Consider the following 12903-nt stretch of genomic DNA (forward strand, 5'->3'; position numbering starts at 1 on the left):
GCTGTGTTCAAATAAATCGAAGTATACCTATATTTCTGTTTGTCTTTTCATTCACCTTGTGGGTTAGCCAATCAGCTGAAATCTTCAACACGTCAAATGATATGTTGCAATATGATGCACCAAAGTACCGGTATGTAGGAAGGTGGTAAGTTAACCCATACATAATTATTACTAACCCATACATTTTCTGTATAAAGGGTAGCTGAGGTAGGCAGGGGTGGATAAATGAACAGGCTTACCAGGACCAGAGGTCAAGAGGGCCCAGAAGCCTCAAACAATTTGAAAGCATGGTTTCTAATTCAGGAAGTTTTCTAAAGGCTTTTTTAAAAGGTTTCTAAAGGCAAGGCACATTAAACCCTGGCTGCTGCACGGTGGCCTTCCATTGACTTTGACGCACTGAATGTGTGTGCGTAAGTCTACCCCTGGATGGGTAAAAAGCAGAAGACTATATATTTTTTACTTTTATTGTTATTTCAGTCTATATGGGTCAGGGAAGCTGTTTTTTTTTTTTTTTTTTATATATATATATTTAAAACTAACGCTACATCTATCAATATTTATTTAGATGTCATGGTATTCATTTCTTTATTTCAATATTTCGGTCTTATTACCGGTGAAATATTACAGTATGCTGTAATACAGAACATTACGATAATATCCGAGCTAGACTCATTCAAAGCCATATGCCACAAAGCAATGCGGGCATTCATTCACAGAATCGGACAGCGATCAGCTGGTCTTTAACGCCAGTATCGCTTCAATGTACAAATCATTGGTTTTGTCACCAGCAACAACACGTTGCTCAGCTTTGTTCCAGTAAGTTATGCACCGTAATACCGTTTTTTTTTTAATCAGCTGAAGACTCCGGGAGTGTCATAGTACGTGCCGCTTGGCGGACAAGAAGATAAAAAATACATAATTCGTAATATTGATGTTTTTGTATAACGTTGTATTTGAGGATTTAAACAAAAAAGATACAAATAACAATAAAATACAGTTTCATGTATTTGTCAGATGTATTGTGTGCTCGTCGGCCGGCGGCAATCTGAAATGGAATGAAACACACATGTCCCCCCACCCACCCCGGAAGAACTACAAGTGCACACGCTTTGTAACAACTTCGGTGGCGCGTTTCTTATGGGAGTTGTAGTTTTAAAGTATTTTGGTATATTTCTCATAATTAGTAGTTAAAAGTGTAACATTTTGGGTACACCCTGTGTTTTTTGGGGATGGAGAACACACTGGTGTCATCAGATTTTAAAAATTGAATCGTTAAATAGGTGAAAATAGCTTATTACCATATTTGACAGTGCTTACAGTGGGTAAACTTTGGTGACCATATCTACATGACAGCAGAGGCCCAGAGCTTTCTATAACTGCTGGTCTTATGTGTTTAGCACCTTATGTTGCTAAATGACAAGCCTTCAAAGATGGACTGGGTTCAAGGTTCAGAGGTCAATATTTCAAAGCAGGAGTAATGTATCCTCTTCAGACTGACATATGTTACTCTCCAGGTTGAGACCTTTCCAACGATGTGTTTGCTATAGTCATATGACAACGTTTTAATTTTTACATATCATGGTTTGCAGATGATCCACTTTGGGCGATAGCCTCCTTTATTCTCCCCAGAGGGATATCTGCCTTGAGTTCAAATGCTTCACACAAAACACTTGACATATTGTTTTATTATACAGCTGACATATACTTACAATAAAAAAACAACATAAATAAAGTGATATGAAGTCAGACTGAAGCACATCACACAGCAACACTCTATTGCTCATCTTTCACAAACAGTGACAAGAGCAACACACAACCATTTGCATTATATCATGAAGCTATTGCGCAAACAGCACAACCAGCCTCAAATAACATTATTTAAAGTTTTAATTGAGGTAGGTCAAAATAGGGCTACAGTTTAGAAATGTTAAGTTTAGATTGGGGTACCCATATCTTCTGCCAGAGGATAAGAGCTCATACTTGGTATGGAGAATAAAGATGACAGAGACTGGTTTCTATTCCTCTCCACAACCTTCTTGACAGTCATATTAAAATACTCTGTAATGCAGCATTGTATAACATAAACCCTCTGATTCACCGTGAGTGTTTGCTCTAAATAATAACACCCACTTTCAACACGGGCCTTCCAGCCAAAAGGGATTGTCCATATACACACCAAGGTGCCTGTAAGAGCAGAGCTGATGGATTGGTTCATCATTTATGACCTCTGATACCTTCTGACCCATATCATGACCCTTTCATCAGCTTGTGAAATGGTTGAATGAGATGTGTGAGTTGTGCCTGTGTACAACCAGTAGGCTGAGGAAGAAGTGTGCCAAAAATGCCAAAACACATTTTGTATATGTACACTAACCCTAACCCTAACCCATAAATTGATATTTCAAAAAAGTCATTCATTTAAAACAACTAATAATGCAGTGTGATTTTTAAAGTCCCACACATAAATATGCTCATGTTTTTTTCCCTTTAGTTTCTGCTATTAACATTTATCAACCACAAAATTAGAAAATGGTCTTTTTTAAATAACTATGCATGGAAAATCAAATTTAAAAAATGCTTATCTTTGTATAGTTTATTTTTCACAACAGTACAAGTTAAAACAAATGCAAATTAGTCAAACAAGCCATTAAGCTGTATTTTTAAACACTCAACTGTAGGTTTTTTATATAGTATATAAGGCAAATCAAAGTGCTTAAGTCAGGAAATGTAGTTATTAAAGCAAATCTTGAAGTAATTCAACGACACTTCCATATTAAACATCCTAATTCAGAAAAATGGTTTGTGTGTATATAATAACCACTATAGTGTCTATAATTAAGTCACATTTTCAAGTTTTGGGACAGTTTTTGCATTTGTTGAACCTCTATGTACTTTCACTGCACATGAGAAGCAATTAATCAAGTCCTGTCAAGGATGCTTTCAGAGACCATCTGTAGCAGGTGAGTTGATGCAAGAGTCCAATGGGTTTGTGTGTCCATGTAAAACTGTCGGGAAAACTCAGATTTACCACAGCAGATGACATCAGTGGAATTATGTTTATTATTATTATTACAAAACACATTTACACGTGAACATATGGACAATGTTCTGACAATAACTTAAGAACTTCATATACATGTGACTAACATTCATTTGCAATATCTGTTGAAGATCAATGAAAATCAAAATTTTCCAATACAATCTTCAAAACCTTTAATTATGAAAAAAAAAAAAAAAGGACATTAGGACATATTTTATTAGGACATGTCCCACCTTCCTGCAAACTTTTCTGCACATAGTTTTGTTCTACCATAAACAGAAGGACTATTGGAAAAACAGTTACTTAAATTAATTTCAGTTTGTATAACTACATTCATTATTATTGTTGTAATGTCACATGTAGATATGATAATTACTATTATTCAAGCATATCTGACTTACAAACAGTGTTTTCTCTATGTTGATTTGACCGTGGTGGCCCCCTACAGCAACATTTCTGCCCCCCCCACGGTATCAGAAATAGGGCTGCATTGTTAGATAGAGTGTCGGAGAATAGACACATGCTTCACACCGCGAGCGGGCACTCGGCAGAAAAAGGGAGTAAGGAAAAAGAGACCCTGTCCCGATGATAAGCTAGTTGAGATTGTGTGTGTACGTCCTTGAGAACCACAAGTCATATAACTTATGTTGTCAGTTCATTTAAGCCTGGTCTTGCAAATTTAAATTAAAGGGATAGTTCACTTTAAAATGAAAATTCTGTCATCATATACTCACCCTCAAGTTGTTTCAAACCTGTATGAATTTCTTTCCTCTGCTGAACACAAAGGAGGAAAAAAAAATACTATGGAAGTCAATGGGACCTGGTAACTGTTTTGTTACTGACATTCTTCTAAATATCTTCCTTTGTGTTCAGCAAAAGAAATACATTCATACAGGTTTGAAACAACTTGAGGGTGAGTATATGATGACAGAATTTTCATTTTAAAGTGAACTATCCCTTTAAGTTAACTGGTGATTTTTTTGGACCTGCCCCCACTGCAAAAAAACAAAGCAAAACAAAAAAACTACAAAGGAAACACTGACAAATATAAGAAATCAAAACAAAAGTGTGTTAATGCTCATTTCTCACTTTGAGAGCTCCTCAAACTCAAACTCAGTCGTCTGACAGTTCAGAATCACTGTCATATCCATCCCAATCATTCTGGAAGTCCATACTTGTTCCAGTCAAAACTTGAGCATAACAGTCTCTTGCATGCTTCATCATTCTGGTGACTTCTTGCTTCTTTCTCAAAGTTAAGCTGAGGAAACCCTTGATCCCTTCTTCATTTAGAGCCCACAGCTCACCTTTTGGGAAAAAAAAACAAAAAAATGATCAGAAATGTTTTTTAGAATGTACAGTATAGTACTACAACACATTAATTAAATACGTACTTTTTAATGCCTCACTGGAAAGCTGGCATGACATCTCCTTGAGTGTGTCTGCACGAGTGGAAAGAGATTTCCAATGTTTTGCCATCTCAGATAGAACAATCTTCTTCTCCTCCTCAAGTCTCCTTATTGCCATCACAACATCAAATGCCTTCCTCTTGGTTTTCAAATCTACAGCGTCTGGGATACAGTTGTGGAAAATTGTGGATTATTTTTCAAAGAATTTCTGAGATAATCTGGGATAAGGCATAATTGGTTTTATGCTACTATGTGAATCAAACAAAATTGTCAACAGATTTGTGTACATACCACCATGTGAAAGTTGCCATGGCCAAACTGTCTCGTCAGAGAGAATGCTGTCAAAGACGATTCTTTCTGTATCTGGAACCATACTGTTGTATTTTTCAACAACAGAGCTAAGAATGGCCTTCTCCTCTCTGATTTTGCGCCGAATCCGGGCCCGACCTTTGCTGCCATCTGTGTCTTTGTAAAGGCGCTGGGACCTTCTTTTAATGCTGGCCACCAGCACCTCCATTCTATTGGTCACCGCGTCAAGATCGGCATTCTTTTGGGATGTTGTTTCTGAGAAGAAAAGAAGTGTAAACATTTCACTTACATTTTCATGGCAGTAACTGAAATGAGCCATGTCTCAATGTAACACAGAACGCCACAGGGAAGTCATAAGGATTATCCCTCTTTGCTTCCTTTTTTTTTCTTTATAAAAAAAAAGCACCTGGAGGAAGGACAGGTGAGTCTCAATAATAATTTCATACGTATTAGCGTGTATAGGAAGTATGTAACAGGGTACCAAAGAAAATGACAACGTAGCCAAGATGGGATCCACTAACTGTGAGAAATGACCAATGTTCCAACTTTTGGACTGTGCACCATTCAGGTACTTTCAGGGCACTTTGTTTTGACATGATTTCCAGTGTGTATGCACTGCATACTACAATTCGGCATTTTAATTGCATAAGTACATGACCAAGAAAACAGTGCATGTATGATTTCATTTTAAAACAGTAATTACTTGCTGAAGCATGTCTCCCATTATTCTGCAGAACTGAGACATTGAAGTAATAGTATAACTCTCACCTTCTGCCCACTCCTTAATATCAGTGACCCAGCCCTCAACTTCAACCTGTGTCACTGCCAGCTGGATTCTCATGCTTTCCAGGTCCTGAAGTTGGCTTTCCAGGCGTTTTGTGGCCTTCAAATAACAAAAAAAGGAAACGAAAGAAGAAAAATGTTATACCTACAAAAATATACAATAGAAGGTATTTACAATATAAGAAAATAACAATACTCATCTCTACCTTCTGATATCGGCAGGCAAGTGAAGTAGCCAAGTTATTAAACTTTTGCTGATTCCAGCGCATGGCCATCAGTGTAAGCATTGTCTGTACGTCCTGCAAAAAAGAAAATAAAAATACACTAATCTGTGTTGTACCACATGTCCCTCACTGGCTACAATTGTCTTGTAACACTTTCAATCTAAGTAGTGCAGTGTGTGGTTACCTTACCTGCTTTGGACATGTGCTTTGTGGTCACAGCAATCTTAGAGAGAAAGGCGTTACACTGCTCAACCTCCTCCCCAAGTGTCAATCCAGCCCCTTGCTGGTAAGCTCCACTCCATTTAACCTATTAAAGAAAATACTTAAAAGCTGCCAACATACCTTTGCAGATGTTTAAGGACAGTCAATGACATGGTAATGTTTTCTTACCTCACATTTAAAATCGTGGGCTTTGGCATGAAACACTGAGAGGAATGGTTTCATGCTAAGAAGCTGCTGGAGCTCCGGGCAGCTTTTTGCCACTTTGTTGAGGTAGGGCCAGTACTTGCAGGTTACATCCATGGCAAAAAAGCTTATTGGCTTATTTGCCAGCTTGTTCTGCAGGTAGAGGGGATAAGCATAGATTTCTCCCCTGAACATGTTGAGAGCGCCGAGAAAAACTCCATGTCTACAGACTGCAAGCTCAAGTCCCTCCTCATCAATTTTACTTGAGGATCTCTGAGACGTTTCCCTGGCAGCTGACCACTCCCCTCCACAGACACCTCTTCCAGAGACCTACAACATGGAAAAAGGTTGATATAAATAATCAGGACTCACCCAAACAATGTCAACTGTAAGATGTTATTGGTGGTGTTTTTAGAAATATTATACAACATTACATGATTGGTGGTAGAATGAATGTAATCCACAAATCTCTCTACTTCATCATCTTTTGCAATGAAGATGCCATCAAATAAGGCTTGTTCTTCAGATCTAAATGAAAGAAAGGTACACATTGACTTTCAATATGACACAGCAAAGGTTACTTTCACAACACTGCAAATGACACATTTTTTAAGTACCTTGCTGCATTCTTAAAGCGGTAGTGCTTGCGATTTCCGTCCACAGAAACAGCAAGCATGTCTGGGGTGCACGCAGGACAGACAAAATGCTCCTCCCTGCAGATCTTATCCACCTCAAATCTAACAGCCTCCCACTCCAAAAAGCTTTTTCTGAAGCTGTCTGCTGTGATCTTCCCAGTCTGTTAAAGAACAGTAAAACATGTTATTTCAAACATAATTCACAGTTAAGTTAACTAAAGTTAATAAGGTCAAAGGTGACGCCAAATCCTCCAGCATCGAGCCTCCACAGGTAGCCGCTCAGGCCAGTGCATCATTGGAAATCTTTTGGCTCTTTGTATGTCACAGACAGAAAACATCACGACCAAAGTCCCCCCCCCCCCCCCCCCCCCCCCCCCCCCAAAAAAAAGACAAGTTCCACAGCAAGCTCAACTCCCACAGCAAACTTAACCAACCATGTCTTTATGGACCTATTTGTTTTTTCAAACTGCATGACTAGGATACTTAATCTTATACACAGGTCTAATGTTTTGAGTGATTGAGTTGATAAATTGCTCCAATACTTTTGTACATGTAGTGTACGAATTTAGATTTTTTACTGAGCGGTAGTTTTTACACAAAGACTTTGAATCTTAGATGATGATCTATCAATGTATCGAGTATAGCTGAATCACTGTGTTTTGATATCATCATCAACATGCTCCAAATCGCCTTTGGCTAAGCCACACCCTAGAATGTAGATTGACCAATCACAGCGCAGCCAAGAACGAGCTCCACAGCGGTCAGACACTTTTTCACAGCGCTCCATTGACTAACACCGGCGTCTCATATTTTTGGTCTCGGCTATTACCGTCGTAGTTTTATCAGAAATATGGTTAAACGTTGTGCCTGGGGCATTTGTAACACAGATACGCGTTTCCCAGAGAGGTTGGAGCGGGGTGTCCGTTTTTCCCTTCCCAAAACCGAAGTCAAATCCTGACAAGTGTCGTCTTTGGATTAAACTGTGTGGACGTCCTCACAGTCCGCTAAACCCATAGACAGTGGCTAAACCCCTCAAGGATCAACAAGCACACTTTTGCACACCAAAACATCACCTTGTCAGCTAACGTTAACGTTACCTAGCATACCGGTTGTTGATACGCTAGCACACGCTGCTAATAAATACAGCATTATACTCGCGTAACGTTAGTCCGTTTACATTGTAATAACGATTATAGAAGTTAATAGAGACCTAGCAGCTACCCAGCTTTGCGTGAACAGTGTTGCTCCTTGATATTGTCAGCCTCTGTCTCCATTAGGATATTCGGTGGTTCATTTTTTGACTGTGATCGTTATGCTTTTGCCTCTATTTGGATGCCTTGTTGTTGCTTGCGTTTCACCGGTATGTCTTGAATATAGCCTTCGAACACACACTGAGCCCCTTTTGCCTACTTCTATCGGACACTTTATTTGCTGCTTTATAAAAGTTTGATAAAATTTCATCAGGCAGAGCTGTCACAGCATAAGCCATGTTGATACCAAACCAGAGCCCAGATGAAGTTGTCGGATGTAGCTACAGAAACTAAGGGGGGGCGGGGCTTAGCCAAAGGTGAATTATAATAATCAATGTGTTGATAGTGTCACTATAGTCATTCAGCGATACACGTCAACACTAGTACTAGTTGTTAGTGATACCACTAATACTCACACGGCCAAAGCGGACAGTTCGTTGATCAAGCATTCTTAAAAATGCTTGGCAGGACAGTCCTGGTGCTGCCATCTTCAACTCTTCATATGAACAAAACACATCTGTAGCGTACACTGTGGAAAAGTGAAGGGTAGCCGGCCAGTAGTCATTACGGACCAAGTCATCTACTCCAGCGCTCCAAGTGGCTTTGCATGCCTCGCATTTCATCTCAGGCATACTGAGATCATATCGTCCTGGAAAAATCAAGAACACATTGTATTATGCACAACTCTGACAAATGCATTGGGAACTAGAGGTCCCTGCCGCATGTCCCGACACAAAAGACTGCAGCGCGGGACAGGTTTTGAAAGCTCTATGCGGGACTGGCCGGGATGAGACAGGTGTGTTTGCTGGTGCGGGAAAAACAGATGATTCACTGCACTTCCGCAAATGAAATATGTGTGTAAAACAACATATACAAATTAAATCTAATTTTAGTAGTGCATGTAATTATAGATCAGCTGGATGATCTGTTAGGCAGCAATAAAAAGAAAAGAAAAACAAAGGGGTTTAAGCAGCCTAACTGACAGTGTTGTTTACGTGGTTTCAATTATTTCCTGCTGCTCCATTCTTGACACTTGAAATTGAAAGCATGACAGAAGAAGACACGACAACGACTGAAAATCCTGCCCAGCGCAGACCACTATAGAGAACGTTTGAATAGAAATAGATCAGGACACATTTACAAAACCAAAAGCACAGCCTTCAAGCCTTGTTTTTTAGTTATTCAAATAGGACAATGAAAAGTGTCAGGAAGTGAGTGGGAGAGCCCTATGGGGTGAAATCAGGTTAAAGTCCAACCCAGGTCCCTAGGGGCACTTTGCCCAGACTGTGATATGGATGCTACAGCTACTTGATCTGGAATGTTCCCTTAAGTTCATTTTATTCTTACCATTCATTGTAACCACAGCAACAACTTTTCCTGTGTTGACACTCAACGATCCCGGGGAACAACTACATATTTTCTCGGGCATCTCCAACGGCAGAATACACACTGTAAGACACATCATATGCAGGGATTAAAGACATGCATCATCCTATGTACTAACTGGGAAGTATTCTGTAATCATTTAAAAAAAAAAAAATCAATGATTTGAAAAGCTTTAAAGATAAAAGGTCATTAAGTGTGTTTCAGAGAGAGTACTCAGAAGATTCCTGTTAAGCCTATTATACTGCGAAGTAATTTAAATAAACTGAGAATGGGACTAGGGCTGCACAATATATAATTGCGTTTTTTCTGACAGATAAAGCGATTACCATTTCCAATACGATTTTTGAATGCGAGTGATTTGATTCAGTTCAATATTCCAAATGTCTCTTTAATTTGTGCCACCTCTGATAGGTAAGCACAGCCAGTGTACAAGAAGACTAACACCCACTGACCGACTGAAGTACACCAATCAGAATTTGTGTACCCCTCACGCACTACGCACACCCACCAACCAGAAGTTGCATAGTCAAGAAGGATGACGTGAATATAAGTAAAATGTCACAAATGTACCTATGCATGATTATTTGCAGATTTTACCATTAGGCAGTTGCGTTGGATCATATTGCAATCACGATTGCAATAATTGTGCAGCCCTAAATGGGACACTTAAAAAAAAAAAAAATACAGCTTACCACACTGGGAAAGAGCCCTCTCCACGACACAGGTTGTTGGAGGCAATGGCTGAAAGAATCCAGCTATTGTTGCATCCCTGTTGTGGAACACGTGGTTTCGGTGTATGCTGACATCACAATCAGCACAGAAGAATGGTTGTGGTCGGCAGTCACGACAACGGACAGCAGCTGGACTGCTGCCACATTGTTGGCAGATCTGAGTTGTCGCATTTTGTTGTGCCACCATGGTATTCACCAGACCAGGTCTCTCTTTCTCCCACCTCTCAGAGAGGAGACTTTTTCGAGTAGACCAGTCTGAGGAAGCTCGTGGTGGTGCTGGTGCCGTTTCCTGATCATCCAAGTCATCACCCTGTGAGTGGTTTAGCTCTTCAAGGAAAGTCTCTGTTAAAATAGTACATCAAATTTAAAAACAATTTTCTACACTATCAAAGTGTGCAACATGGATGTTGTTGGTTATTCTGTCGCAAAAACATGTAATTTACATTCTAATTATTATAATCTATAAACATAATGAACTAATAGAGACAAAATAAAGAACATACCAACAGTGTCAGGAGGACAGTAGTTGGTTATCTCAACGCTGCTTTCCAACATCCTAGTATGAGCACCAGTCTTACGACTGTAGCTGTGACTAGCTGTAGCAGAAAATAAAACCCAAATCAACCTTTAACAGGATTACAATTCCATATATTTTGACAAGCTTATTTCGTTGTCTATACCACTTTGGATGAGTATGTAATAAAAACCTCATTTCTCATACCAGACACATGGCTGATTCATGTATTCAATCCCAAGTGGTAAAACAATCTATATCTCTGTTTTAGATATATGTGAAAAATCCTTGAGTTCTCCATTAAGTAATATGACTGAAAAAAGAAAACTGACCCGTTTGGTTTCGGGATGATCTTGGTCTGCCATAGACAACATTTCCTTCACTGTCTCTCTTCAGCCACCTGACAGGTTTATGGCTGGTGGATGGTGGAGCCTTCTGGACTGGTTGATGGCTGGTGGATGGTGCTGCCTCCTGTTCTCCCGGCATCATCTTATTGATGGAATCTTCCAAGGTCTGGAGTTCATAATTTAATATAGAATGTTCAACAAGCTCATCAAGCTCATTAAGGACCTGTTCCAAATTGGAATTGTCACTCATGATGAACCAGGACAAACAAGACAACACTAAAGGGATAGGGGGGAAGAGCAAAAGAGCAAGAACAACAGAGAACCAGACGGACTGACAACAATTAACTAGACAAACGTGGCTCTTAAAAGTGCCTTTGTTTTTGCTTTGTAACGAAGCTGAAGTTTTACTGAAGTAAATGATGAAGGGACTAGGGGACCTGTTGAGAGAAGGAAAATTATATAAATTCAAAATTGAAGATCATACTACATAGCCTACAACTACATACATACTGCTTAACTGAAAGGTTTAAGAACTTGAGAAAATGTTGGTCTAGTTTGCCCATGCTTTGGGATGTGGTGGTGACCAACCATTCAAAATGCCAGTTTGGCTGATAATCGGTGGCATTTTTTAATCTGTTTATGTTATTAATTATAATTTTGTATTAACAAGGATAGCACAATTATAAGTTACACTGACAAGCATGTGTATACATGGCCACAAAACACTGGGCAAAGAGCACAACCACAAGAAGAATCCCAACGCAGATACAGCTAACACTTACCATTGTTTGGTATGTCTCATTATGAAAATCTTACATTCCCCTATGATTGTACATTACATGATTATATGCGACACAAATGAACTTAAATTCAATTAGCTAACTTTGCTAGCCTGCACATTTGGTGCAGAAACTAAGCTATATTTTTATAATGTCTTCTATCATTTATATCGTCATAAGAAATGGCCACATTACAAATCTAAAGTTTCTAAACACAACTTCTTGTCCTGATTCAACAGTTTTTGATGTATAAATGTAAGAATAGTATCCATCTCTATTAATTAACCCTACTTACCGAGTGGAAAATCGCAATGGACCTTGGGATCGCCCATACGGTGACGTCAGCGTTATTAATTTAGAGGATTTAATAAAAAATAAAATTAATAAAAAGATTAATTGAACACAATCGTAGCATATTATATATATTTAGTAAAATCAACAAACCAGATAAAAAAATACGTTATCCAGATGCTATAGTTAAAGCAGTGTCCTACAAGAAAACGCTTAAACTGCACGCGACTGGAGCGTTGTTTAACTCACCTTTTAATGCCGTTTTACCTGCAGTTGAGCGTTTCTTAGGTCAAACTCACCTCTGAATGCCGTTTTACCTGCAGTTGAGCGTTTCTTAGGTCAAACTCACCTCTGAATGCCGTTTTACCTGCAGTTGAGTGTTGTTTAACTCACCGCTGAATGCAGTTGCACACCATGTGCGTTGTTAAACTCACCGCTGATAAACGCGCTATAAACCTGTGCGCAGAGGGCACTTTGATATCAGATTGCGAGGGTTTTTAAACATAAAAAAACAGTTGGAGGGGCAGATAAAAATGATATGGGGGCCGCCATTTGACTCGCCCTGGCATAGATCATTTTTTGTAGCCTATTCCTTTTTAGTTGTATTTATTGTAGACGTAGTCTTGACCCATAATGCATTGCAGACAACAGATTGCGGTGTGCTGACCCAAGACGTCAAATTTCAACGCTGTTGGGTTCTATAGAAGTCTATCGGACTACCCTGCACGTTGAAAAATGACGGCAAAGGTATACCCAGTGCGTTAAAAAGTGACGCCATGGTCCCTTGACCATGCGTCAGACAT

The 12903-nt window shown here is 39.2% G+C and overlaps 1 protein-coding gene across 1 annotated transcript; it reads right to left on the reverse strand.

Annotated features, from left to right (window-relative positions):
- Positions 1 to 5523: 5523 nt before the first annotated feature.
- On the reverse strand, positions 5524 to 12903 carry LOC306991978 (uncharacterized protein). Its single transcript, XM_079600319.1, has 12 exons — positions 12450 to 12903; positions 11016 to 11467; positions 10673 to 10765; positions 10131 to 10511; positions 9400 to 9501; positions 8469 to 8701; positions 6785 to 6963; positions 6602 to 6695; positions 6153 to 6497; positions 5952 to 6069; positions 5745 to 5837; positions 5524 to 5638 (listed from the first exon to the last, which is right to left on the reverse strand). Exons 2-11 carry the CDS (start codon positions 11278 to 11280, stop codon positions 5782 to 5784), a joined length of 1866 nt encoding a protein of 621 aa, XP_079456445.1. The 5' UTR covers positions 11281 to 11467; positions 12450 to 12903; the 3' UTR covers positions 5524 to 5638; positions 5745 to 5781.

This window comes from Phoxinus phoxinus (genome assembly GCF_949152265.1).
Source record: "Phoxinus phoxinus genome assembly, chromosome: 23".
In the NCBI taxonomy this organism is placed as follows: Eukaryota; Metazoa; Chordata; class Actinopteri; order Cypriniformes; family Leuciscidae; genus Phoxinus; species Phoxinus phoxinus.